The 27,754-nt window shown below is 38.5% G+C and overlaps 1 protein-coding gene across 3 annotated transcripts in view; it reads right to left on the bottom strand.

Annotated features, from left to right (window-relative positions):
* Positions 1 to 27,754, bottom strand: part of SLC44A1 (solute carrier family 44 member 1) — a 200,485-nt gene that overhangs the window by 77,200 nt on the left and 95,531 nt on the right. For all 3 annotated transcript variants that reach the window (XM_082695097.1, XM_082695099.1, XM_082695098.1), the window contains exons 5-7: positions 19,293 to 19,386; positions 11,209 to 11,378; positions 9,192 to 9,281 (exon numbers count right to left, since the gene is read on the bottom strand). In XM_082695097.1, the coding sequence (XP_082551223.1) occupies positions 9,192 to 9,281; positions 11,209 to 11,378; positions 19,293 to 19,386 (354 nt within the window). The remainder of the gene's footprint in view (positions 1 to 9,191; positions 9,282 to 11,208; positions 11,379 to 19,292; positions 19,387 to 27,754) is intronic.

Below are 27,754 nucleotides of genomic sequence, written 5' to 3'. Positions count from 1 at the left end.
AATTGTAGAGGGGGGCAAACTCGCCACCACATGAGCACGGTATCAGACACCTTCATTCTGAGTGCCCAGAGCATCGACTGTGCTAGGTGCTGGGGACAGAGCTGTGAACAAAACTAAGTCCACATGGAGCTTATATAGTCATAAGGAAAGTCCCCTCATGGAGCTTATATAGTCATAAGGAAACAAAACATATAAGGAATTACGTAAAAATAGAGTATATGACGTCTAAAGAAAAATGTAACCTCTTAATTGCCAAAAGCAATCTATAAAACTATCTAAGAAAAGGCTGTTGCAGGCAAAGGTAATAGCAAATTCTAAGATGTCGAGGTGGGACCCCCGCCTGGCAGGAGAGAAAAGAGGCCACCATGGCTAAGCAACAAGCAAGGAGCAGAGGGGTAAAAGCTGTGGGCAGAGGGGCTCTAGGACCGGATCCTAGTGGAAGGCCTTGTAGGCTACAGCAAGGAAAAGGAAGATTGAGAATAAAGATGTGTATGTGTACGCAGACAAGATAAATGCCTGGGCGAGGAGAAACTGGGCTCAGAGATATTCAAATCAACCTGATCCCCACCTGCACTCAAGTAAACAGTGAATAGTGTCAAAGGGAAATGCCACCCCTGCCTGGTGGCAAACAGTGAGCACGAATTTTTTTTCCATTGAAGATGAATAAACAAATTTAAAACCACCATGAGCCTATGAAAAACATTTGAAAAAGGGAAGTACTTCCATTTCGAAATCTTTTTTCATTTTTATTTTTTTCAAAGCTTTTATTTATTTACTGGAAACACAGAGAGAGAGAAAGAGAGAGAGACAGCACAAGCAGGGAGAGTGGCAGGCAGATGGAGACGCAGGCAGCCCAATGTGGGACTTGATCTAAGAATCCCGGTCATGACCTGAGCCAAAGGCAGACACTTAACCACCTGAGCCACCCAGGCGCCCCTTCCATGTTGAAATCTTAAAGAAAACTGTCATAGCCTCAAAAAATGGAGTAAAATCTGTTCTCTACAAATAGGAATAGAAGTTATGAGGGAAACGGCTACCCGGCTGGTTCAGTTGGTGGAGTGTGTAACTCTCAATTTGGGGTTGTGAGTTTGAGCCCCACGTTAGGTGTAGAGATTACTGAAAAATTTTTAAAATCTTGGGCGCCTGGATGGCTCAGTGGGTTAAAGCCTCTGCCTTCACTAGGAGTCTGATGGATTCCTGTCTCACGTTGAGGTCTTTTATCCATTTTGAGTTAATCTTTGTGTACGGTGTAAGAGAATGGCCGAGTTTCATTCTTCTACATATAGCTGTCGAGTTTTCCCAGCGAATCCATCAGACTCCTAGAGGAGAACATATGTAGTAATCTCTTCGATATCAGCCACAGCAACTTCTTTCAGGATATGTCTCCAAAGGCAAAGGAAACAAAAGTGAAGATGAACTTTTGGGACTTCATCAAAATCAAAACCTTCTGCACAGCAAAGGAAACAGTCAAAAAAAACAAAGAGGCAACCCACGGAATGGGAGAAGATATTTGCAAATGACAGTACAGACAAAAGGTTGATATCCAGGATCTGTAGTGAACTCCTCAAACTCAACACACACGAAACAGGCAGACATATCAAAAAATGGGAAGAAGATATGAACAGACACTTCTCCAATCAAGACATACAAATGGCTATCAGACACATGAAAAAATGTTCATCATCACTAGCCCTCAGGGAGATTCAAATTAAACCACATTGAGATACCACCTTACACCAGTTAGAATGGCCAAAATTAACAAAACAGGAAACAGCATGTGTTGGAGAGGATGTGGAGAAAGGGGAACCCTCTTCCACTGTTGGTGGGAATGCAAGTTGGTGCAGCCTCTTTGGAGAACAGTGTGGAGATTCCTCAAGAAATTAAAAATAGAACTTCCCTATGACCCTGCCATTGCACTCCTGGGTATTTATCCCAAAGATACAGATGTCGTGAAAAGAAGGGCCATCTGTACCCCAAAGTTTATAGCAACAATGGCCACGGTTGCCAAACCATGGAAAGAACCAAGATGCCCTCCAACGGACGAATGGATAAGGAAGATGTGGTTCATATACACTATGGAGTATTATGCCTCCATCAGAAAGGATGAATGCCCAACTTTTGTAGCAACATGGACGGGACTGGAAGAGATTATGCTGAGTGAAATAAGTCAAGCAGAGAGAGTCAATTATCATATGGTTTCACTTATTTGTGGAGCATAACAAATACCATGGAGGACAAGGGGTGTTAGAGAGGAGAAGGGAGCTGGGGTAAATTGGAAGGGGAGGTGAATCATGAGAGACTATGGACTCTGAAAAACAATCTGAGGGGTTTGAAGTGGCGGGGGAGTTTGGGGTACCAGGTGGTGGGTATTATAGAGGGCATGGATTGCATGGAGCATTGGGTGTGGTGAAAAAATAATGAGTACTGTTTTTCTGAAAATAAATAAATTTTTAAAAATGGGAGAGAATAGTAAAAAAAAAAAAAAAAGCCTCTGCCTTCAGCTCAGGTCATGATCCCAGGGTCCTGGGACAGAGCCCCGCATCAGGCTCTCTGCTCAGTGGGGAGCTTGCTTCCCCTTACTCTCTCTCTATCTGCCTGCCTCTCTGCTTGCTTGTGATCTCTGTCTATCAAATAAATAAATAAAATCTTAAAAAAAATTTTTTTAAATCTTTAAAAACGTTATGAGAGAAAGACAAAAAGAAATGAGAAATAAAGACAGAATAAAAACAGAAAAGAAAACAGAACGAGATAATAAAGGAGACATCAAGGAGGATACCGTTCATCACAGCCACAGAAGATACCACTTATTAAACATGTAAATTTGTGTTAGGAAGTACAAAACCAATGCGAACAAATTGAAGCAACACAATGCTATTAAGCAAATATTAAAAGTCCCACTTTTTAAGTGATAAAATTGAAATTCAGGAAAGTTAAATAACGTGCCAATTATCACACACCTAGTTAAGTGGCCGAGCTGGAATTCAGATTTAGCTTTTTATAAAAATGATCCATCTGCTATAAACTGAATGTTTGTGACCCCCTAAAACTCATATACTCAAGTCCTCGTTCTTAATAAGATGGTATTTAAAGGTGGGTCTTTGGAAGATGATGACATCATGAGGGTGAAGCCCTCATGAATGAGATCAGTGCCCTTATAGCACAGCTGTCAGAGAACTCTTCCCCACTTGCACCATGTGAGAAAATATCAAGATGATGGCTGGATGCAGGAACCCAGCCCTCACCAGAAAAACGAAGCTGCTGGCACCTTGGCTTTGGCCTTTTGAACCTACAGAACTGTAAGAAGTAAACGTTTGTTGTTGATGAGGCATCCAGTCGATGGTAGTTTGTCACAGCAGCCCAAAGTGACCAAGAAACAGAAACTAGATACGATGGTGACACACGCTAAAGTAAAAAGAAAGGTGGCTGGACTAAGGAAGGAGTGGAATAACAAAGTGAGGAGGTCAAGTAAAGAAGTGACAGTGAGGAAAACGAAATCAGTGATCTGGAAGGTACACTTGAAGAGCTCCTTCTGAGTGTAAACAAAGTGATAAAGGATTCAAATGATAATGTAGAAGATGATAGCAGAAGAATGAAGAATGATGTGAAGAGGAAAACCAATGACACAGAAACAGTACTTAAATACAGAAATAAGACAACTTTTCAAGTTTGAAAAGACACACCCACGCCACCCCAAAAAAGAGATCATGGGAAAACCTAGTTAAGATTCAGAATCAGATAGAAGTTTTAAGTTATAAGGATAAGTTAAAAATCAGAGACACATCTAGGTGAGTGAAACAGGTGGTGGGCAAAGGCACAAAATTAGACTGGTCTCCAAAAAGTAAAGTACAGACCCAGGGAACATTTTGCCTCTTGAGAATTTTATATGCAACAGATTCAATATTCCCATGTTAAGGCAGAGCTAATAATCTTAGATGCTCAAGAGTTAAGAAAATATAGAACCCACAAGTTCATGAATAAGTTAAATGAATTCAAATTCACGTCATTAAAAAGATTATCCACCATGACCAGGTGGGATTCATCCCTGCATTACAAGGATGGTTCAACATTTGCAAATCAATGAACGTGATAGAACAAATCAGTAAGATAAGAGAGAAGAACCACACGGTTCTCTCAATTGATGCAGAAAAAGCATTTGACAAAATCCAGCATCCGTTCCTGATTGGGTGACTCAGTGGGTTAGGCCGCTGCCTTCGGCTCAGGTCATGATCTTGGGGTCCTGGGATCGAGTCCCGCATCAGGCTCTCTGCTTGGCAGGGAGCCAGCTTCCCTCTCTCTCTCTCTGCCTGCCTCTGTCTACTTGTGATCTCTGTTTGTCAAATAAACAAATAAAATCTTTAAAAACAAAACAAACAAAAAAAACCACTTCAAAGTATAGGGATAGAGGAAACATTCCTGAACTTCATCAAATCTATTTATGAAAGACCCACAGCAAATATCATCCTCAATGCGAAAAAGCTCACAGCCTTCCCGTTGAGATCAGGAACACGACAAGGATGCCCACTCTCACCACTCTTGTTCAACACAGTACTAGAAGTCCTAGCAAAAAGCAATCAGACAACAAAGAGATATAAAAGGTATCCAAATTGGCAATGAAGAAGTCAAACTCTCTCTATTCGCAGATGACATGATTCTTTATATGGAAAACCCAAAGACTCCAACCCCAAACTACTAGAACTCATACAGCAATTCAGTCAAGTGGTAGGATACAAAGTCAACGTACAGAAATCAGTTGCTTTCTTATACACAAACAATGAAAATACAGAAAGGGAAATTAAGAGAATTTATTCCATTTACTATAGCACCAAGAACCATAAGACACCTGGAAATAAACCTAACCAAAGAGGTAAAGGATCTGTACTCGAGGAACTACAGAACACTCCTGAAAGAAATTGAAGAAGACACAAAAAGATGGCAGAGCATTCCATGCTCTTGGATCGGAAGAATAAACATTGTTAAAATGTCTATATTGCCTAGAGTAATTTATACTTTTAATGCCTATCAAAATTCTACCGGTATTTTTCAAAGAGCTGGAGCAAATAATCCTAAAATTTGTTTGGAATCAGAAGAGACCCCAAATTGCTAAGGAAATGTTGAAAAAGAAAAACAAAATTGGGGGCATCATGTTGCCTGATTTCAAGCTTTACTACAAAGCTGGGATCACCAAGACAGCATGGTACTAGCATAAAAACAGACACATAGACCAGTGGAACAGAGTAGAGAGCCCAAATATGGACCCTCAACTCTGTGGTCAAATAATCTTCGACAAAGCAGGAAAAAATACACAGTGGAAAAAAGATAGTCTCTTCAATAAATGGTGCTGTGAAAATTGGACAGCTATATGTAGAAGAATGAAACTCGCCCATTCTCTTACACTGTACACAAAGATAAACTCGAAATGGATAAAAGACCTCAATGTGAGACAGGAATCTAACAGAATCCTAGAGGAGACCATAGGCAGTAACCTCTTAGCTATCAGCACAGCAACTTCTTTCAAGGTATGTCTCCAAAGGCAAAGGAAACAAAAGTGAAAATGAACTTTTGGGACTTCATCAAGATCAAAAGCTTCTGCACAGCAAAGGAAACAGTCAATAAAACAAAGAGGCAACCCACGGAATGGGAGAAGATATTTGATAAAAGGTTGATATCCAGGATCTATAAAGAGCTTCTCAAACTCAACACATGCAAAACAGATAATCATGTCAAAAAATGGGCAGAAGACATGAACAGACACTTCTCCAATGAAGACATACAAATGGCTATCACTAGCTATCAGGGAGATTCAAATTAAAACCACATTGAGATACCACCTTATACCAGTTAGAATGGCCAAAATTAGCAAGACAGGAAACAACGTGTGTTGGAGAGGATGTGGAGAAAGGGGAACCCTCTTCCACTGTTGGTGGGAATGCAAGTTGTTGCAGCCACTTTGGAGAACAGTGTGGAGATTCCTTAAGAAATTAAAAATAGGGGTGCCTGGGTGGCTCAGTGGGTTAGAGCCTCTGCTTTCGGCTCAGGTCATGATCCCAGGGTCCTGGGATCGAGTCCCACATCGGGCTCTCTGCTCAGCAGGGAGCCTGCTTCTCCGTCTCTCTCTGCCTGCCTCTCTGCTTATTTGTGATCTTTGTCTGTCAAATAAATAAATAAAATCTTAAAAAAAAAAAAAAGAAATTAAAAATAGAGCTTCCCTATGACCCTGCAATTGCACTACTGGGTGCTTACCCCAAAGATACAGATGTAGTGAAAAGAAGGGCCATCTGTATCCCAATGTTTATAGCAGCAATGGCCATGGTCGCCAAACTGTGGAAAGAACCAAGATGCCCTTCAACGGACGAACAGATAAGGAAGATGTGGTCTGTATACACTATGGAGTATTATGCCTCCATTAGAAAGGATGAATACCCAACTTTTGTAGCAACATGGACAGGACTGGAAGAGATTATGCTGAGTGAAATAAGTCAAGCAGAGAGAATCAATCATCATATGGTTTCACTTATTTGTGAAGCATAAATAACATGGAGGACACAGGGAGATGGAGAGGAGAAGGGAGTTGAGGGAAATTGGAAGGGGAGATGAACCATGAGAGACCTTGGACTCTGAAAAACAATCTGAGGGTTTTGAAGGGGCGGGAGGTGGGAGGTTGGGGGAGCCAGGTGGTGGGTATTATGGAGGGCACGGATTGCATGGAGCACTGGGTGTGGTGCATGAACAATGAGTTCTGTTACACTGAAAAGAAATTTAAAAAAAAAAAAAAAGAACAAAGACGAACTGGACACATGCACCCCAATGTTTATAACAGCAATGTCCGCAATAGACAAACTATGGAAAGAGCCCAGAAGTCCATCGAGAGAGGAATGGATAAAGATGTATGTATATATACACACAATGGAATACTTTGCAGCCATCAAAAAGAATGAAATCTTGCCAGGTGCAGTGACATGGATGGAACTACGGGGTATTATGCCAAGCAGAATAAATCAGTCAGAGAAAGATAAAAGACATATGATTTCACTTGTATGTGGAATTTAAGAAACAAAACACATGAACATAGGGAAAGGAAGGAAAAATTAAGTAAGATGAAAATAGGGAGGCAAACCACAAGACATACTGAACTCTAGGAAACAAACTGAAGGTTGCTGGAGAACGGTGGGTGGGGGATGGAGTTATTGGGTGACTGGCATTAAGGAGGGCACTGGGTGTTATATGCAACTGGTGAATCACTAAGTTCTACCTCTGAAACTAATAATATAGTCTATGTTAACTAAATTGAATCTAAATAAAGAACTAAAAACAAAGATGAACCAAAATTAAGAACTCAAGAGTGAAGCTTTATGGAAGACCGGAAGTTCGCACTAAAACTAGGACAGAACAATGTAAATAAATTTATAAATGTAATTATGAAACATTTCAAGCCAAAGGAAAAATTCTTTAAAAAAAGATACAATATATCAAATAATAGTTTAACTTTAATAACCTGAAAGCAAAAATTCAGATTATTTTTAATGGCTAAAATGGGAGCAGACAGAGAGGAGTAGGATTGGAAAGGAAGACGTGTATGCTGAATTTAAAGGAGGTACGGGAAAACCCAACACCTACCCTTTAATTTCAGCCTTTAATAATGATAGGATTCTAGATTGAAGAATATTTTCTGAAAACATATGGGTTACCAATTGTAGAAGTAAAAATAAAATGTATACTTCTAAAACAGGGTGAAAATAACCAGTGAAAGCGTAGTTCGTATAGCAAAGATGGGGAAAACAAAATAAGAAAGCACACACTTCAGGAAAACATAAAACAGATGACACCAATAAGACCAAACATAGCAGGCAGGATTATAAATGTAATGGCAGCAAACTCCCTACTAAAAAAGTTTCACATTGGGTAAAGCATTTATAAATGCATTGAAAAAAGGCACTTTATTTATTTTAAAAATATATACATATGTTCTGAATTTCAACACTAATAGTGGTAAACTGAGGGAAGGTGTGGTGAAACTGTGAAGATTTTAGAGGCAAAAGTAAACTTCTTTTAAAGCGGTAGTGGGGCCCCTGGGTGGCTCAGGTGGTTAACTGTCTGTCTTCAGCTCAGGTCATGTTCTTGCTCACTCTGCTCTCTCAAATAAATAAATTAAATTAAAAACAATAAAGAAAAGAGGTGGTATAGGAAAATAAAACGTTTCCCTCTTTTTATATTTCTATTTTCTACCATGGAAGTAGTTAGATCATTTATATTTGAGAGGGGAGGGAATTACTATTCTCCAGAAAAGACAATAAACACAGAAAACCCAGAAGGTTTCATTAGAAATAGTAAAGCAAAAATATTAAACAAAACAGAATGTCAGTAGACAGAAAAATGAGTAAAAATTTTATACACACACAATTATCCCACCAGGAGTAGCTCAACCAGAAAGAAATTCAACACCTTAGAATGGGGGATTCAGGCCATTAAAAGGTTTAGGATCGGGGCGCCTGGGTGGCTCAGTGGGTTAAGCCGCTGCCTTCGGCTCAGGTCATGATCTCAGGGTCCTGGGATCGAGTCCCGCATCGGGCTCTCTGCTCAGCAGGGAGCCTGCTTCCCTCTCTCTCTCTCTGCCTGCCTCTCAGTGTACTTGTAATTTCTCTCTGTCAAATAAATAAATAAAATCTTTAAAAAAAAAAAAGGTTTAGGATCAAAGGAAAGGATCCCTTCCTCTACCAGACAGGGAACACTGAAAGTATCAAGAGAAAAATTATAAAAAGGAAGCAGAACAGGGCCTCAGTTGTTTTCTTTTTCTTATGGGCTCTTTTCCCAAAACTGATACTGATAGAAAAATGTTAGCCTCCTTTTAAAAATGTCTTCCCTTGCTCTATTCCAAACGGCCCATGACTTCACCATTTTATCTCATTTAGTGATCTCCTAGTGAATGAACGTCAGTGTAATCCACTCACCAGTCTTTTTATGGTGTGTAAATGAACTCACAAGACTTACAAAAGGAAAATTATTTAAAATAACCAAAGTGGGGTATCTGGATGATCTCCAGGTCCTGTGTTCTCAGTGCAGGTGCACCTTTCTCTCCCTCAAATAAATAAATAAAATCTTTAAAATAATCAAAGTAGTTCTGAACTGAGGGACTGTTAAAAGCAAACTTAACTCTCAATTCTAATTACTAAAAAACAAAGGAATAAGCAGCTTACCGAGTGAACCCAGTATGACCAGAATCGTTAAGATCCACACAAGTACTCTTGAAATATACCTGATTATCACCATCAGAATCATGGATAGAACTGCAGGGAAAACAGAGAACACATAGAATATTATTTTAAAACAGTGGAAAATATAAAGAGAAACTCTTTCAATTGTTTTCTCCTAGGGATACAATTGGTCGCTATTGACACGTTCAAGACCCCAATTTAGGGACAAAAGGTTAACTGGCTACCTCTGCGCTTTGACTTTGGTACTTGCAGCACTGGAAACCAAAGGCACCTAACCGTGGGTTTATAAATGACAGAAAAGAACACATGCAAATGCAACATGGTGACTCCAAAACAGCACAAAACTGTTGTGGATTCACCACGGGAAGACGTCAGAACTCACATGCAAACAGACATGCCAACACACAGAGTGGAGAGAGTGATGTGTCGTGTTGGTGATTGGAAAAACTACCACACACAGACAGAGATTAGTTAAAGGTGCTCCAGGTGCTACGCTTCCTGGAGTAACCCTTGCATATCAAGACCAACTTCTCTGATAGATGGTCCACACGCTAGACAGTATTTTATCTTTTTACGGTCGTTTCTCTTCTGAAATTCCAAAAAATGCTCCGACCCTATGTAATAATATCCTGAAGCCTCCTGAGGCCCAAATTCCTTTAACCTTACTTCTTAACTGGGGTCAGGGGTTCTGATTGATTGAGAGACTCTTCAAAAAAGAGCAAAGCTCAGTTGGAGTTATTTAGCCAATGCCTCTACCCAACCAAAGCTAAATTCCAACATGCTAAAATCTTGAGTGAAAGAAATCTTAAAAAAGAAACCAGGAAGATTTGACCTTTGCATGGGGAAATTTGTTTCTGAAATCATCATTTGTTCTTCTTTAATTAACTAAATGCCCATGTTACCAACAAGTGAACAAAGAGAACCATTCCAATAAAAACTGGAATTCCAATGGTTTCACATTATTAGCACAATTTTAAAGGTTTGGTTTTTCTTTTCTTGGTTAAAGTCTTCAACTATTTCAGAAACCAAGTAACTTTTTCGTAAAGCTGGACTAATTCAAGTTTTTTGGGGGACCATTTGCAAAGCCAAAAAAAACGGTCAGGATCTGTGACTAGGTAACATTATCAAGGTACTCACTTTTGCAATAAATGTACAGGAACCAAAAACAGATGGGAGCGTTTCAAATATCACAGAAATAGCTTTTCATATGGACAGCATTATTTCAACTGAGTCAAGTACTACCTAAGCAAAAAGAAAATACTCTCTAATGACAAGATGGAAATACAGCTAGTCTTCTCAATGACTACAATAGTTAACAGGCATAAATACTCATTTTACTTATACAGTGAAAGAGATGCTTGGTTCCTACCACAGTTTACTCCTCCCAGCTAAAAAGAGCTATAGATTCTGATACGGTTACATACGGTTCTAGGTTAACCCAGGGTATTTACATCTTGAAAATCACATTTACTTTATCTATTGACAAGAAAACTCAAGGGCTAACAAGTGGAGATTTCCTAACTTTTCCAGCAATACAATGGTATTATGAACTGTAGCAATGAAAAAAAAAAAAAAACATACTCAAAAAGTAATCTATCAGAAAGCTTTGCTCTTTGATGGAAATAGTAAAGAGACTATGTGGCTCTTTTTTAATAAGCCTCTGGAATCATAACTAAAAACAAAGGGGGTACTGATTCACTAAAAGAAGCCTCTTGCTATCATATTAAATGTTATTATAGACAGTAACCAGTTTGGGAAAACACCCGTTATCTCCAATGAGAGAAAAAGAAAGTTTCAGATATATAAATATAAATATATATATATATATATATTTAAATATGTATATATTTACAACTCTATATAATCTGAAACAATTATGTAGGCTATGGGAAGTTAAACATTGTACAGGTATCCCGGTTGTATTCATATTTTGGTTAAAAGACAGAACAGTCTTCTACTGCAGTACTATGCAATAGCTAATAATGAGAAAAACAATTACCTAGTGATAACAAGCAAAGTCCCAATATAATTTCTTTGCTGGTCATTACTCCACTAATCAGCCTGTGTAAGACACTATTGTCACTGACAAAGGTGATCAGGGCCTCTGCAAACTTGGCATAGCAGGAAATGTTCACAGGAGCACAGCGATGGAAGAATGGAATAGGTGCACTGGTGATACAAGAAAAAAAAAATCAGAAAAAAAATTACTCCTACTTAATATAAATGCCACATCAAACACACAAATGAAAGGTGATTATGACTGCAATACACTCCACCCTCCACACATCATATGGGGGCCAAGAGCTGTGAGCTTAATGCTATGAGGATGACTGTTATGGGCAGGGATGCGAATCTTACCACAGGCCTTATCAGAGAGGGTGGAGTGCATATTCCAAAGGAAGACATTACCCTCCCCTTCTGGAAAGAAACACACGCACATATACACGCACATACGCACATACAGAATACGAAAAGCAAAAGCAAACACTTAAACTCCTTCGCCTGTACATCCATCGGTCAATGGGCAGATGACAAAACTTACAAACATATACTTCATTGGACTGAAAATGACTTTTTGCCGTAAGCTATTTAAAACTAGAAAACAGACATGCTTTTGCTTGAAATGTTCCACCGTGAATACAAAGTTTCCTCTATCAGAACAGCATACAAAACCTTGCATTAAGAAAAGGTGTGGGGCACAAGCTTATTAACTCTCCTATCAATTAATCATGCCAAGACATCAACATACAGCATAATATGCGGCTGTTTAAAACAATAACCATGGATACTAATGTATGGAAACACTTAGGAGGTAATAGTACAGGGGAAAGAAGCAGAAATTTGATCTAATGTGATGGCTGCCAACTCTGTACAAAAAAGAGAAACGTAAGAATGAGAACAGAATAAATATATGTAAATGAAAAAATCTGTTAGGGTCATGAGATTCTGCATGGTTTTCTTTTTATATGTCATTATGATTATGAGATTATTTGTGTCCAAAAAATGAGGTCATCGGTTCTATCAGGTTTACACTGACCACAGGGCTCTTCTTGTGAAGGAACACAGCTATGTTCGAACAGTGATGTAGCTCTGATTTGTTAGAACATATTCTATCTATTTTAGCCTTTGAGACTATGGTATTTATCTGGTCAACAGGAGAGTCTAAAAAAGTTCTATGAACATGTCCTCAGTTGTGATTTGTATGGATTCTAACAGAATCCATATGTCTGTCCGTACATGAATACACACGTCTGTGTGCATTAAGTTAAAGGTTAGCCATTGTTACAAATCTCAGATTTTCAGAATTATTTGTAGAACTATCAGTCATAGCTCTAATATAACTCTGTTGATGGCAATGAGCTAAGAATGCTCTCATTCTTGGTTGGCACTGTTTTTGGGTCAAATTCATGGCTAAGAATATATGACTAAATATCAAATTCCAAGGTTTCTGATCCCAGCAAAGCAGTTTTGTCTGAACTGAAGTGAAACAGTATCTTTGTTTCCTTCCATGGAAAAAAACAAATATTTCTCTTCAAATAAAAATATAAATGTACTAGGTATTGATTTTCCTTAGATGCTGGTAAAGGAGCACCAATGGGAGTAAGAATAGGCGACATATTCCATGCGGTTAAACTTCATGGAACAACAAAACAATAATCATAAAGATCAAGTCTTACCTCAGTTATGCTTTGGTAAAATGTATCCCAAAATAATGACGTGACATTATGACATGAATGTTCACTTAAAAAAAGAAGTGTCTCTTGTGACTTGTGGGTGTATTTGTGTGTACCTTCAAAACAGGACTGGTGAAATTTAATGCCCAAGATTTGATGTTTTGTCAGAGATTGCAGAAAGTCAGAGCATTCTGAGCAATGCTTAAATTAAAGGTATGCAAGCCATTGTTTTTGACAAAAGTTGTTTCACTAATGATATAAAAGCTATTAAATTATAGAATATCTTTCAGTGAAATGGATTTATTCAGAAATATTACAGGAAAGCATCAAAAGAATTAACCATAAGTTCACAGTCAACAGTGGCTAATTTAGGACAAGAAAACTTTATTTTGACCTACAACTGTTTTTCTTCCTGATGCTGTCTATCTAGGTAATGTCCCTGCCAGATTAATGTCTCTAAGGACTTCTAACCTTATTTTTAACTAAAGCCTGAGTTCTCTATCTTTCAAAACCAAAATCTTCTCTGCTCTACAATTACCTGTACATTCAGCTGTTTTACTCGTAACACTATCATTTCTGGTGCAGCCTCTGTTTAACTCACTTGCCTCCAACCTTGAACATAAAACACATCTACCTTAAGGATACAGATGCCACCTTCTTGCTTTCGATATCCACCAATTTTCTGGCCCTGCTCTGTTTCCATTTTCCTATCGTATAACTGTAAGTATTATCCCTCCATCCAGAGGCAGCTCCACATCTACCTCCCATATCCTAGGAGAATGCTGCTTTAGTTTTAGGCTCAAAGAGAAATACGCATCATTTCCAGAAGACAGTGGGGTCTGTTACAACAGGAAAACAAAACGGGACAAGTTCGAAAGCCTTGGGTGATCCCCTTAACATTACACAATTGCATTTTTAGCTAAAAGAGTAGGAGTAGTGACGATAATAATAAATAGGAATGGAGCCCAGCCATAAGTCAGTGATTCTAAATCAACAGGAGCAGCATACCCAGCAGCGTTCATGTATTTCTGCTTTTCAGACTTATAATAAGGATAGATGGCTGAAAGGGAAGGATTATATTCTTAAAATTCAAATCTTTCATTTCTATTTAAGAGTTAATGCTGAGTAATACCTGTTCTCTTACCCTTTCAAGTCACTTTTTTTTTTTTTAAGATTTTATTTATTTATTTGTCATAGAGAGAGAAGCGAGAGCAAGCACAGGCAGACAGAGTGGCAGGCAGAGGCAGAGGGAGAAGCAGGCTCCCTGCTGAGCAAGGAGCCCGATGTGGGACTCGATCCCAGGACGCTGGGATCATGACCTGAGCCGAAGGCAGCTGCTTAACCAACTGAGCCACCCAGGCGTCCCTCAAGTCACTTTTATACTATATCTAAACTCTTGGCTAATTGGAAGGAGTATTTTTACAAGTCTCCTTCAAAGAACTAAAGCAACGTTAACGACAGTGCCTTAAAATTTGATCTCTGTCAATTTAAAAAAAAACAACCTGACAGCTCTAAATTTGAAGGTATAAGATTAGCACAGACTGATTACATTGTCTAGCTGATGGTCAAAATGGTCAAAATTGTTCTTCGTGGTAGGGAATATCAGAAATAGAAGGCAAATAAAAGAGAAGACGGTATCTGGACATAGTCATAAAAAAAGTTAAAGAGTTTTTTTTGGTTTTTTAAAGATTTTATTTATTTATTTGACACAGAGAGAAATCACAAGTAGGTAGAGAGGCAGGCAGAGAGAGAAGGGGAAGCAAGCTCTCTGATGCGGGGCTCGATCCCAGGACCCTGAGATCGTGACCTGGGCGAAAGGCAGAGGCTTAACCCACTAAGCCACCCAGGTGCCCCAAGAGTTAGTTTTAAAGTAAAAAGCACTACATTTCCTTGTCATCCTTTTCCTCTACTGTTCCCCCCCAAACAAAAACAACCAGCCATGAGTTTTTAATACTCAAATGACGTTGTTGTTAAAAAACAAACAAACAAACCCACAAAACCTAAGTAATCATGGCACTGAAATGGTTTTTCTTCTATTTTATCACTTATGTCCTATGTGACGTAACAAATTCGAATTAGCTGATTTCATATGTCTCTCAGAAAAGAATGCTTCTGAGAACCTCGTTATGTGAGATCTTTTCTACTTTAGTGTCTAACCTAAATGACACACTTTGTGCTTCTTAATGAAGAGGATAAGCATAAAGAATTCTATTTATAGCAACTTTTCCTACCTTTTGAAGCCCACAGAATATTGAATCTTTTTTTTTTTTTTTTTAAAGATTTTATTTATTTGATAGACAGAGATCACAAGCAGGCAGAGAGAGAGAGAGGAGGAAGCAGGCCCCCTGCTGAGCAGAGAGCCCGATGTGGGGCTCGATCCCAGCACCCTGGGATCATGTCCTGAGCCGAAGGCAGCGGCTTAACCCACTGAGCCACCCAGGCGCCCTAGAATATTGAATCTTTACGAAGTCAATGTAGTCCCATTAGGAACTGATGCTGTTTCGCATTATTGAAACATTAGTCAACAAGAACAAAATGAATTTATAAGGAGTCTTCTAAAGATTTTTAAAAATTAGCTCAGAAGGATACTGTATCTTACCTTGGCAAACATACTATTTGCCTTAAGTCCAGACTCTCAGTTAGTGAGCTCCCCTCCCTCAAAGTCCGATGATAAACAATGCCTAGTATCTCTCACCCCTACGCCCTCATAAGAGAAGATGGGAGTCTGCCTCTCACACAATGATCTTCAAACTTCAGGTTATAAAAAAGTCATTACACATGATTTCTAATGAAACATTTTACTTAAGAAAGAATAGTAAGAAAGGATTCTTGACAGCCCAGAAAATAAATCAAGACTCTCATGGCTATACGCAGTGGTTTTTCATGTATTTCATTTTATTTATTTTCTCTCCTTTCCTTCCTGTACTCTTTTTTAAAATTTTAATCTTTAATTTTTTTTAAAAGTAGGCTCCAATTCCAAGGTGAGGCTTGAATTCATGACCCTGAGATCAAGTGTCATGTACTCTCTACCAACTCAGCCAGCCAGGCGGCCCCCACCTTTTTCCTTTTGTTTTTCTTTTCTCTTCAATCTAACTGTGGTATAGGACTTTGCTTAGGGAAGATGGCAGAGGCGAAGGACCCTAAACTCACCTCATCCCATGTATTTAACAAGATAACACTCACATCAGTATAAAACTGTGATATAGATTTTACAAGATCTTAGACTAAATATCTGATTCCTAACAATTAACTGTGTGACCTCACACAAGCCCTTTAACTTCTCCTATCTTCTATTTCTTCATCTATAAATTAGGGACAATATCCTTATAGGCTTTGTGAAGATTAAATAAGACAATACACGTGAGAAGCTTAATATGGTGACTGGCACCCAACAGATGATTAACAAGTGTTAATTTATGTGGAATCCTTTATTTTAAAAATATGATGAACAGATAACACGTTTTTTCTTGGCTATTAGTTTCCCATGTCCATATCATGTTTTTAATTCCCCAACACCGAATATCCTTTCTGGCATCCAGCAATAGTAAAATAAATGTTTGGTGAAATTTACTGAATTCATGTAATGTTTGTACTACTGCAGTTTTCTTTAACTACACTTAAACCTTTAAGCATTTTAGGTATAAGGGCTAGTTTCCCTATGGCTACCACGCTCCATCATGTCACCAAGTTATAAATTTGGCTAAAACATGGCCCTTTCTAGGCATCTGCTTTTAAAATTCAAAAGCTCGGGGCACCTGGGTGGCTCAGTCGGTTAAGTATCATGGCTCAGGGCATGATCCCAGGGTCCTGGGATTGAGCCCCACGTTGGGTTCTCTTCTCAGCAAAGAGTCTGCTTCTCCCTCTGCCTCTGCCCCTCCTCTGCTTGCGCTTTCTCTCTTTCTCTCAAATAAACAAATAAAGTCTTTTTAAAAAGTAAAATAAAATAAAATTCGAAAGCTCTTAGGAATAGTCCCCATTTGGCAATTATGTGGTATTAGTGTTTTACTGCAAATTAGTTTATAACTGCTTTTCTCTAAGAAACAGGCATTGCTTTCAATGGCAGAAGGTGCCCAGGCACCCAGGGAGGCTAGGGGTGAAAGGGAAAGCTCTAGAGCTTAAGAGAAATATTACTCCCTAAGCCAGATGCCAAGCATAATAATGAATGCTTAAAGCATATGCTCTTATTTAATTCTGACAACAATTCCAAGACAGAGGTATTAATATTGCCGTTTTACATGTGAGGACACTTGGTTCACAGACAGGTGAAGAGACTTGCTCAAGCTGACAAAGAGAAGGTGGTGACACAGCATTCACCCCCAGGCCTAGCTGGACTCAAAGGGCAGCTCTTTCTGTCCCACTAGGGTGCTCCTTTGGCTGCATCATGCTTTGCCCACAGCCCGTCTTTTGGTGTATACAAAAAGTCACCAAAACCAGTGGTTTTTGTTTTTGTTTTTTTAAAGGACAGAGCTTCTTAAGGACAGAGACTGGATCTTACTCATCTTTGAAGATGTGGTCTCTAATGTGAGGTGGGAAATGTGGTATTGCCCCAAGTTTTTTTATTACAACCAATTCACTGTTTTCTGATCTTTGCACTTTGCTTGCCAAAGGCTAAATGATGCTGTTCACCAGGTCCTAATTTGATTTTCTTCTATCAACTGTTACTTCTTTGTTTACTTTCCAAGGCTGAGCTCAGATAAAAATGATAAGATCCTTAGACTGTGAGGTACTAAATTAAATAAAACCCGAGGATCTTTAAATAAAGTACAAACAGAGTTCACTGTCAGTTTTCAGATGGTTTAGGGCCATCACTGCAGCTTAGACTACTGAGACATCAGTGGACAATCTTGCTAGAAGCCAAGTCTGTCCACATCTAAAACACAAGCCCTTAATACTATGTCTTATCTTCTAGTGAATACCCCTCAGGACGCCGTATGTGAGATGTGTGAGCTCTGTATGGCCAAGAACGGAACATCTGAGATACCAGAAAGAGGCAGCCCTCAACATGGTGGGGTCAGAGGTGAAGGAGGATTTACCTGACCCCTGCCCCACCCTTACACAGGTACAGAGCAACCTCATCCTCACATCAAGGCTTTCCGGTTATCCTTTTATATGTTTATATCTTAAAATATGACTCTATACTCATAGTAGGCATTTAAAACAGGCTGTTTTAAAGTTTGAGTAGATAAGAGGACAGAGCCTTTCTTGTCTTTACATTGATACATTTTCTCCAAGACTCTATTCAAAGGACCTCCTTTTCTTACTGTTACAGCTTCTCTAATATTCTCAACGGTCACAAATGGGGTCTCTTTACCTATAGCTCGAAACCCATGATTTACAGATCCCACTTGTTAGTATCTTTTAAAATAATCCCTTTATTTTCATTTCTGTAGGTTTTACATTTTAACTCCAATAGCAAGTTGACAAGACTAAAAGAGCTGGACATCAATGAAGCTGATAGATCCTCTGTCTACTTTTCAACAGAAATTTCCACATTTCATTCAAGTTAATAAAGCACAAGTTACACCCATTAGCAAGCCAAAGGAAAGCACACATAAGATCAGTCTCAGCATTTTAATCAGTAGCTTGCTATAAGATACCAAGATATAATAAAAGTGGCTTCTTCAGTATTCCTGGTGGAGTTGACTCATGTCATACCTGGTTGATACACACTTAAAGTTCTCAAGATGAGACATGCTTCTAAATGCTATTCACCTAATTCTAGGGACATATTCTACAATGCTTGCAAATTTATTTCCTCATTTAAAAAAACATTTATAATTTTAAAGTTGCTTCCCTTAAAACTACTGTGAGATCCCTGTAAAGATTATTTCCTGTCTCTTCTTTGTATCCATTATATGCAGTAGGTACTAAAATAATCAGTGTTTGTTGAGTTAGACCTTGGATAAGATAAGGCACACAGTGTATTAATATAGAGAATGTACTAAAAGATGCAGCCTGAAATAAGGTATGGAGAATAATCACTGGCATATTTTTTAAATTTACAAAGTAAATTAAAAATAATCCCAGTATTACTAAGGTCAACTTCAAAGAATCTTTGGAGACTGCGAGACTTGGCTTCTAATTTTGCTATAGATTTTGCAATGACTCAGTAGTTGTATATTCTTAAAAATTATGGTATTAAAAAAAAAAAAGTAAGCCTCCAAAAGAAATTAAAATCTGAGAATGAGAAAAAAGCTATTAGCGTGTGTGTGTGTGTGTGTGTGTGTGTGTTTTAAGATATGAAATACATGCTGTCATTTCTAGTATTACTTTCTAAATTTTGTGATAAAAGTATTGGTCCTGAGCAATAGGCATCATCAAGTGACTCTTTCCCCAGGATAATATATACAGTTTAAAATCTACCTACAAAAACAAAAGTCACAAGTTAACAAAATACAGTAAGATTTACCTCGCTGGAACTGGTAGTTTGGGGCATAGAACAGAAGCTTTTGAAGATGTAGTATATTCAGAAGGCTTTAGGTTGTAGCTACATAGTGCTGATCCTGTTGAAAGAAAAGCTGGATGTTAGCTAGCAGAACAGAGCCTCAAATTCTCTCACTGATTCACTGTATTCATTTTATATGTTAATATTAATTCAACATATTAATTCAAACACTATAGAATTAATAAGAATCTGATTTGGTCTTTAGTATCCGTCTTCAGTCATTTAAAACTGATTCCTCAGGGCGCCTGGGTGGTTACGCATCTGCCTTAGGCTCCGGTCATGATCCCAGAGTCCTGGGATGAGCCCTGCATCGGGCTCCCTGCTGGGTGGGAAGCCTACTTCTCCCTCTCCCACTGCCCCCGCTTGGGTTTCCTTGTGTTGTCTCTCTCTTTGTCAAATAAATAAATAATATCTTAAAAAGACAAAAAACAAAAAACAAAAACTGATTCCTCTTGGATAATTTATGTACAAATTTTAATTAATGATATTAAGGATAATAACAACAATAAGTACTAGAACTACCTTTACTGAGTGTCTGCCATATATTAGCTATTTTAAAATAAAATGTGAAGTGAAAACAGCAGGTTTTAACATTAAACTAATAATGTCATGTGAGGATGTAAGAAAGAATTTCAAGAGAATACAGAAAAAAGATTTGCTAGGACAACAAACAACCTTGAGAATGGTTTTATTTCATCTATATCTTGTCCTATCAGTCAAAAGAACTTTCAAAAAGTCACAAACCTGCATTTAATTCAGTAATACTACCCTCAAATCAGCAACCAACTTGCTAAGTATATAAATATTTGAGGTCAAGATATCATACTTAAAAAAAAAAAAACAAGTAGCATCTATTTTATATAAAGATAATTCAAGTAATTTGACAATGTAAGGTACTTTTTTATTTTTTAAGGATTTTATTTATTTATTTCATTGACACAGAGAGAGAGAGCGAGAGAGAGCAAGAGAGGGAACACAAACAGGGGGAGTGGGAGAGGGAGAAACAGGCTTCCAGTCCCTCAGGAAGCCTGATGTGGGGCTCGATCCCAGGACACTGTATCAAGACCTAAGTCGAAGGAAGATGATTAACGACTGAGCTACCCAGGCACGCATTTAAGGTACTTTTAAAAAAATATGTATTTACTTATTTGAGAGAGAAAGAGAGAGTGTGCCAGGGGAGGGAGAGAGGAGGAAGGAGAAGTGACTCTCTGCTGAGCAAAAAGCCCAACTCAGGGCTGGATCCCAGGACCTTGAGATCATGACTTGAGCCGAAATCAAGAGTTGTATGCTTGACCGAATAAGCCACCCAGGCACCCCTTGACAACGTAAGGTATTTTACAAAAGATACTTGAACATGGCACTATTCATGTTTCCACCACTTCTTAAGATAGATTCAGTAGGAAACTTAAGTTTCTGAAACTGTTTCAGAACATCCTTTTCCATGTTAATGACTTATTTAAGTTAAGCATGAATATTAAATATCTACTTCTTCTAAAATTAGTCTTTTGTCTTTGAAGATAATGCCACCAGATTCTATTTACAGCAGTTTCGAAGAAACCATGACAGCAGTGGCAAGCAAACATTTTAGATTAATCCTGAAATATCTGGAGTCCGACTATAGAACAGCTCAGGAAAAACACAGCAACCATGCCAGTCACTGCAGAGCACCAAGAGGATCATCAACTTCCCGATCTGAATTGTCAATTTCTTTCTTTCAGGGTCTAAGACGGAATCGATTTGCACAATATGAAAGGGCCTAACTAAGGCACTGTGCCAGCACCGTCAAACACACTGCTCCATCTGAATTCAGTGAACATAATCTCTGTCCCCACCCTTTCTTCATTTAAAAAAGGAGGTCAGCAGGTGCAACAGAGTTCAATTTTATAAATACTTTCCCAGGATAATGCTCAATGAAAGGATAATAGCCTTATCTCTGATGGTATTCTGGGACATAGGCCAGTACTAAGTAGATCCTGTACTAAATAGATTAAAGGAAAAAGATCTTTACAATGTAGTAACAATCAGAAGAAACCTTATAATGCTTCCTGCTCAAAGGGCTGATGGAGAGAGAAGCTTCAATGCAGAACATTAAAACAACCCAGTATTGGCAAGCATTTTGCAATTATTTCTCTTTTCATGTTGATTAGCTGATGCATTTTCAGTGAACACTTTTAAGGTGGTATCCATCTCTCTCTCTCTCTCTCTCTCTCTCTTTTTAATAGTGAGAGTATAAACAATATTTAGCACAAGAGGTTTGGTCATAAAGAGTAAGACAAAGTTTTTCTTCTAACACAAATGGCAGGGGAAACCATACTTGAGTAATGAAGTCTAAAACCAAAACCAAAAGCTTATCTAAACTACACCAGAGGCAATCCATGCAACTCAGCCAATGTTACTCAAAATGAGTGATCTTAGGAAGCCAACTTCCATATATAAACATTTATCTTGGTAAACCGTTGCTACAGTCCCCAGAATGTTTAACTACCATAATTTTTCAAATGCCTTTTAATATTCAATTATTTATCTTTTAGCTCAGTATCACTTAGTAAGAACTCCCCTAAGAGGTATGTTTCCATCACTAGACTCCAAACATTACAAATGAAAAAATAAGTAATACTTCCAAGGCCTTTATAAGCAATCACTGACAAATTTAGGAATAACATCCTTTACTCCTAGGCCACAATGCTTCTTCTGTGCCATTTCTAAATATCATAATCAGACAAATATTCAATAAGCTCTGGGCAAAAAACATATATCCCACAGATATTTCAAAAACTCTTCTCTATATGCTGCACACAGCCTTGAAAATGGCCTTTGTAAAATGGTCCTTACTTGTAATACCCTCAGGATAATTTCCAAACTTCTTGGTTTCAAAGCTCTCCTAAATCAGGCCTCTACCTAAAACTTCCAGCCTTATCTTAACACAATAAGCTACTTACAATTTTGCTGTTTAAAAACTTCCAGGCTTTTTTGTATGCTGTTCCCTCTGCTTGGACTGTCTATTCCTAATGACTATCTGAGTGAGTGTTCAAGTTTGAGAAGAATTTCTACAAACTACTCAAGCCTCACCTCCCTCATTAAGCTTTCCCTGATGCACCCAAAGCTATTTAGTCCTCAGTTCTACTATAAAGCTTAGCATATTATTTTGTAATTTTTTTTTTAGCTTACATATTATCTCTATTTTTAGAAATTGGGCTGTTTGAGAACTGGGTCCTTATGCCTTCAAAATATGTGCGACCCATCTCTCCTGGCACATAGACAGCACTCAAAAGCCATCTGTTGAAGACAACAGACATCATGACTAAAAAAAAACAAAACTTATTTTTAATCTCTTATTTTGGTGTTACATGTTATATATAATGTTTATATGCTTTTCACCACTCACTACAAATTATACAAAGTATACAAATTATACTATGTAAAACAGATTTCTCGGCCTTGGTATTATGACACCTGGAGCTGGGCAATTCTTGGTTGTAGGGAGCTGTCCTGTGCATTGCAGGATGTTTAGTAGTATCCTTGGTTTCCAGCCACTAGATTCCAGAACCCTTCCCCTAGCCCTTCCCCCAGTTTTGACAACCAAAAATGTCTCTTCACACTGTTATGTGTGGTCGGGGTAAATGGGGGTGGGGGGCACATGTGGTAGCAAAACCACCCTTGAGAACCACTGTTTTAAAATACCAAATTATTTGAAACAAAAATACAAAATGGGCTTGGTAAATTGGAGGCTAATTCTTCTGGCTTTAAAATTTTGCTTGATTCGCTATCACAACGATATTTGTAGGCTACACTAAATTAAGAGAAAAGATTCCTTATAAAACATACTTTAGAAAATTATAGTTAATAAAAAAAGAAAATCTCCCAATGCAGAACAGTGTCCATTACAAAAAAAGAAATTACACTGCTGTGTGGGGTCCAGTGAATTTAACCCCCTTCTCTCCAATGAGGAAAACATATATATTTACACGCTGGAAGAATACAATTCCCATTTTCAATTTCCAGGAACCAACAAAAAGCAAGGACATATTTGCAGTTCCCAAGAAGCACCCATGAACTAGCTAGTGCTGTGACATTATCTGTCAACCACTATTAGCAGCACATACTCTGCACATAATAAATATTTGCTGAGTGAATTAATTTTGGACATCTATGTGCAAGACTTCTAGGTATTATGGACGACAATGAAAAGTTCGTCTTCTATCATGCAAGCTCCCTAAAGAGAATTGTACCTTTTCTTTTGTTTCGCTGGCACACACTTCATGGGTGCTAATTAACTGTTGAATGAGGCGATTATTTAAAATCACATTATCAAATATAAGGATTCCCCCCCCCCCTTAACAATCAAGATTCAAGGGAAGCTGATTTCTGCTGGTTTCTGACTTAGAGGCTATTAAAACAGTTGCTAGGGTCGATCATTTCATTCATTTGTAAGTGATATCAAGTCCAATCTTTTGATTCACTGTGTCAAAAAGAATCCATAATAATCTGTGGTTTAAGTTATATTGTTACTGACTGGTAAGAAAGAAGGTAATACTGATCATTGACTGATACTAACTTTAAACCTAACACCAAGATAATGACAATCAAAGGCTTGTTTCTATTCATAAATTTTATCTGATGTGTCATATCATCTTTCGAGGTTTTCAAAGACAGAAAAATAATCACCGAGAAAGCACCCAGCTCCGTGGCTCTACTCAAAGTATGAACATGGTCTACATGGTAGTTCATGAAACTCTCTAACTTTTCACAAAATACAGTGCACTGCAGAAGCACTCCCAGATGGGAGTGATTTCTCCCATGCTATAAACAGGACACACACAAGAAAGAAAAGATTTCTGCCATTGTACTACTGTGTTAAGGAAAACAAATTAGATTTTATAAAAGTTTGGTAAGAGTAATGCAAAAAGTTAATAAGGTATTCCAGGTAACACATTAGCAAGGACTGAAAATATGCATGGGCCCCCAACTTTCAGGTCGTTCTTATTTCTAAACTGCTGTTTAGAATTTAGATTAGCAAGTGGAAAGAAATAAAATGACACGGAAAGGATCTGGCACTGTGCGTGGCACAAAGTAGGTACTAGTAAATGGTATGGTGAAACAAGGCAGGGCTTAAGTCTGACTTTATCCATTCAATAGACTCAGACGCCTGTGCAGAACAATGGCTGGACAAGAGTAAATCGAAGGATGAACTATGGGCCAGACTCAGAGCAGGAGAGAGGAAGGGAAGGGACTATCCCAGCAAGCATTACGCCCTGGGTTGAGATGAAAATCTCATATAAAGTTGGTTAGTTTCGGAGGGAGGCCCATTCTCTTCCCCCCTACAATGGATATGTTATTTGAGTTTTCAAAAATAATGATAATAAAGTAAGAAGGAAACTGTTCACCAGAAACTGGAGGGAAGTAAAATTAGAATAAGATGGAATTCACGCTCTGCTGCAAATAAATCAGGGGAGGGCTCCCACCAGATGATTTCAGTTTTCTCTGTAGGGCAGAAGGTTAGGAAAGAGGAAAAACAAGAGGGCTGAGGGGAAAAAAAGGTTATGAATAGTCATGCGGATAGGATGGACAGGGGAGATAAATGAATGAGTAAGATGAATTACTGAGAGACGAGAAGGAAGATGACCAAAGATTAATATCAATTCTGCTTAGCATGAAGCTAATCATTTTACCAGCTGGTGGCAACTGACACAGATTCAGAACTGAGCAAAGGATAACGTGTGGTGAGAGAATGAGAAATTATTAAGTGCCAAGAAAGATGAAGAGGAAAAGTCCAGGGGCACCTGGGTGGCTCAGGTCATGATCTCAGGGTCCTGGGATGGAGCCCTGAATCGGGCTCCCTGCTCAGCAGGGAGTCTGCTTCTCCTTCTCCCTCTGCCCTGCCTCATGCTCTCTCTCTCTCAAATAAACAAATGAAATATTTTTTTAAAAAGAGAACGAGAAGGGCGCCTGGGTGGCTCAGTGGGTTAAGCCGCTGCCTTCAGCTCAGGTCACGATCTCAGGGTCCTGGGATCGAGTCCCCCGTCGGGCTCTCTGCTCAGCAGGGAGCCTGCTTCCTCCTCTCTCTGCCTGCCTCTCTGCCTACTTGTGATTTCTCTCTGTCAAATAAATAAATAAAATCTTAAAAAAAAAAAAAAAGAGAAAGAGAAGTCCAATCCATTGTTCTTTCAAAACACATGAGTAGCCACTATGTGGGGTTCTGTACTGGGGCAAGGATATTCAGAAGTAAAGAACATGATCTCGTCCCACAGGAAATTCATGCACTGCTGCAGGAAAAGGATGAAGAACCAAAAAAGTTGAGTACTAAGTCCTTATGGTACTTAGCAATTTTAATTTTTAAAAGGCAATTTTTAATTTGTTCTCTAGCATATTTATATTTGGATCATATAAAAACAACAAACCATAGTAATAATAAGGTATATGTTTGTCTACCTCTCACCCAACTCCTGGACCAGAACTTAAAAGATGTTTATATTCATTTAAATTCTTCTGTTTGCCTTTTAAATTTATTTTTTTTAAGATTTTATTTATTTATTGGAGAGAGAAAAAGAGAGAGAGAGAGAAGAGAGAGAGACAGTGAGAGAGCAGGAGAGGGGAGGTCAGAGGGAGAAGCAGACTCCCCATGGAGCTGGGTGCCTGATGTGGAACTCGATCCCAGGACTCTGGGATCATGACCTGAGCCGAAGGCAGTCGCTTAACCAATCGAGCCACCCAGACGTCCTTCTTTTTGCCTTTTACAGCTCTTTATCATGGCAGCTTTTCATAACCATCACATGTTCAGCTGTTTCTTCTAAACTTTCCATTCTAGTCAGACATATTTAACAGAGGTGTTCTACCAACTTTAATGTCCAAGAAAACTCCTCTTTCTTGTCTAAAAGAAAGAGTTGAGGAAATATTTTTTGGGGGGGCTATTAAATGCATTTCTTACAATGTTGTTATAGGAACCTAAAAGTTAGCTTTCCCTTACAAAGATTTTAAATAATTTGTGAAGGTAATAAAAGTCCACACAAATGGATAGTTGTAAGTGCTAAAAAGCACTTTCAAATGTTGTCATGGAGACTTAAAACTCTTTGAAAATGATTTATAGTATCTTTTTAGTCTGGTAAGTAAAACATTCTTTTACCTTACATTTTAAAATAAGGTTTAAAATTATCATTTAAAAAGTTACTACCCAGATGAATCTTTTTCTCTTTCCTGATCTTCTTTAATTGTGGTAAGATACACCTAATAAAACATTCACCATTTTAACACCATTTAAAAGCACAGTTCAGCAGCATTAGGTACATTCATGTTGTTGATCAAACATCACCACCATTTAACTCCAGAACTTTCCATCTTGCAAAATCCAAACTCTTTACTTCTAAAATGGTAACCCCATTCCTCTCCACCCTGCAGCCCCTGGCAATTTACCATTTTTTAAAAAGATTTTATTTATTTGATAGAGAAAGATACAGTGAGAGAGGAAACACAAGCAGGGGGAGTGGGAGAGGGAGAGGCAGGCTTCCCATCGAGCAGGGAGCTGGATGTGGGACTCAACCCCAGGACCGTGGGATCATGACCTGAGCTGAAGGCAGAAGCTTAACGACTGAGCCACCCTGGCACCCCGCAACTTACCATTCTATTCTGTCTCTATGAATCTGACTACCCTAAGTATCTCATATAAGTGGATTCATATTGTATTTGTCCTCATGTGCCTGACTTATTTCACTTAACAATGTCTTCAAGATTCGTCTGTACTGTAGCATGTATCAGAATTTCCTTCCTTTTTAAAAAAAAAAATTGTGGTGAAACCTGTAATACAACACTGATCATCTTAACCAGTTTCTCAGTGTACAGCAGTGTTAACTATACGAACACTGTTGTCCCAACAGATCTCTAGAATTTTTTTTCTTTTTTCTAAGATTTTATTATTTATCAGAGGGAGTGCACACATGCAAGCAGAGAGAAGGGCAAAGGCAGAGGGAGAAGCAGGCTCCCCACGGAGCAAGAAGCCCGATGTGGGATTCAATCCCAGGGCCCTGGGATCATGACCTGAGCCAAAAGCAGACGCTTAGCCGACTGAGCTGTCCAGGCATCCCTAGAAATTTTTCATCATGCAAAACTGAGATTCTATAGCCGGTGGAAACCATTGCCCCATCTTTCTATGACTGGCTTATTTCACCTAAAATAATGACTTCAGGTTCATCTGTATTGTAGCATATGACATAATTCCCTTGTTTCTCAAAGCTAATATTCCGTGGTGGGTATATACCATGTTCTCCTTATCCATTCATCCAACACTGGACGTTGAGGTTGCTCCCATCTCTTGGCTATTATGAATAATGCTATAATGAACATGAGTTTGCAAATATCTCTCTGAAATCCTGTCATCAATTCTTTTGGCTATATACATATACCCAAGGATTTCTGGGTCATACGGTAATCTACTT

This window comes from Mustela nivalis, assembly GCF_964662115.1.
Source record: "Mustela nivalis genome assembly, chromosome: 13".
Lineage (NCBI taxonomy): Eukaryota > Metazoa > Chordata > Mammalia > Carnivora > Mustelidae > Mustela > Mustela nivalis.
This window is presented reverse-complemented; position numbering and strand designations above follow the sequence as displayed.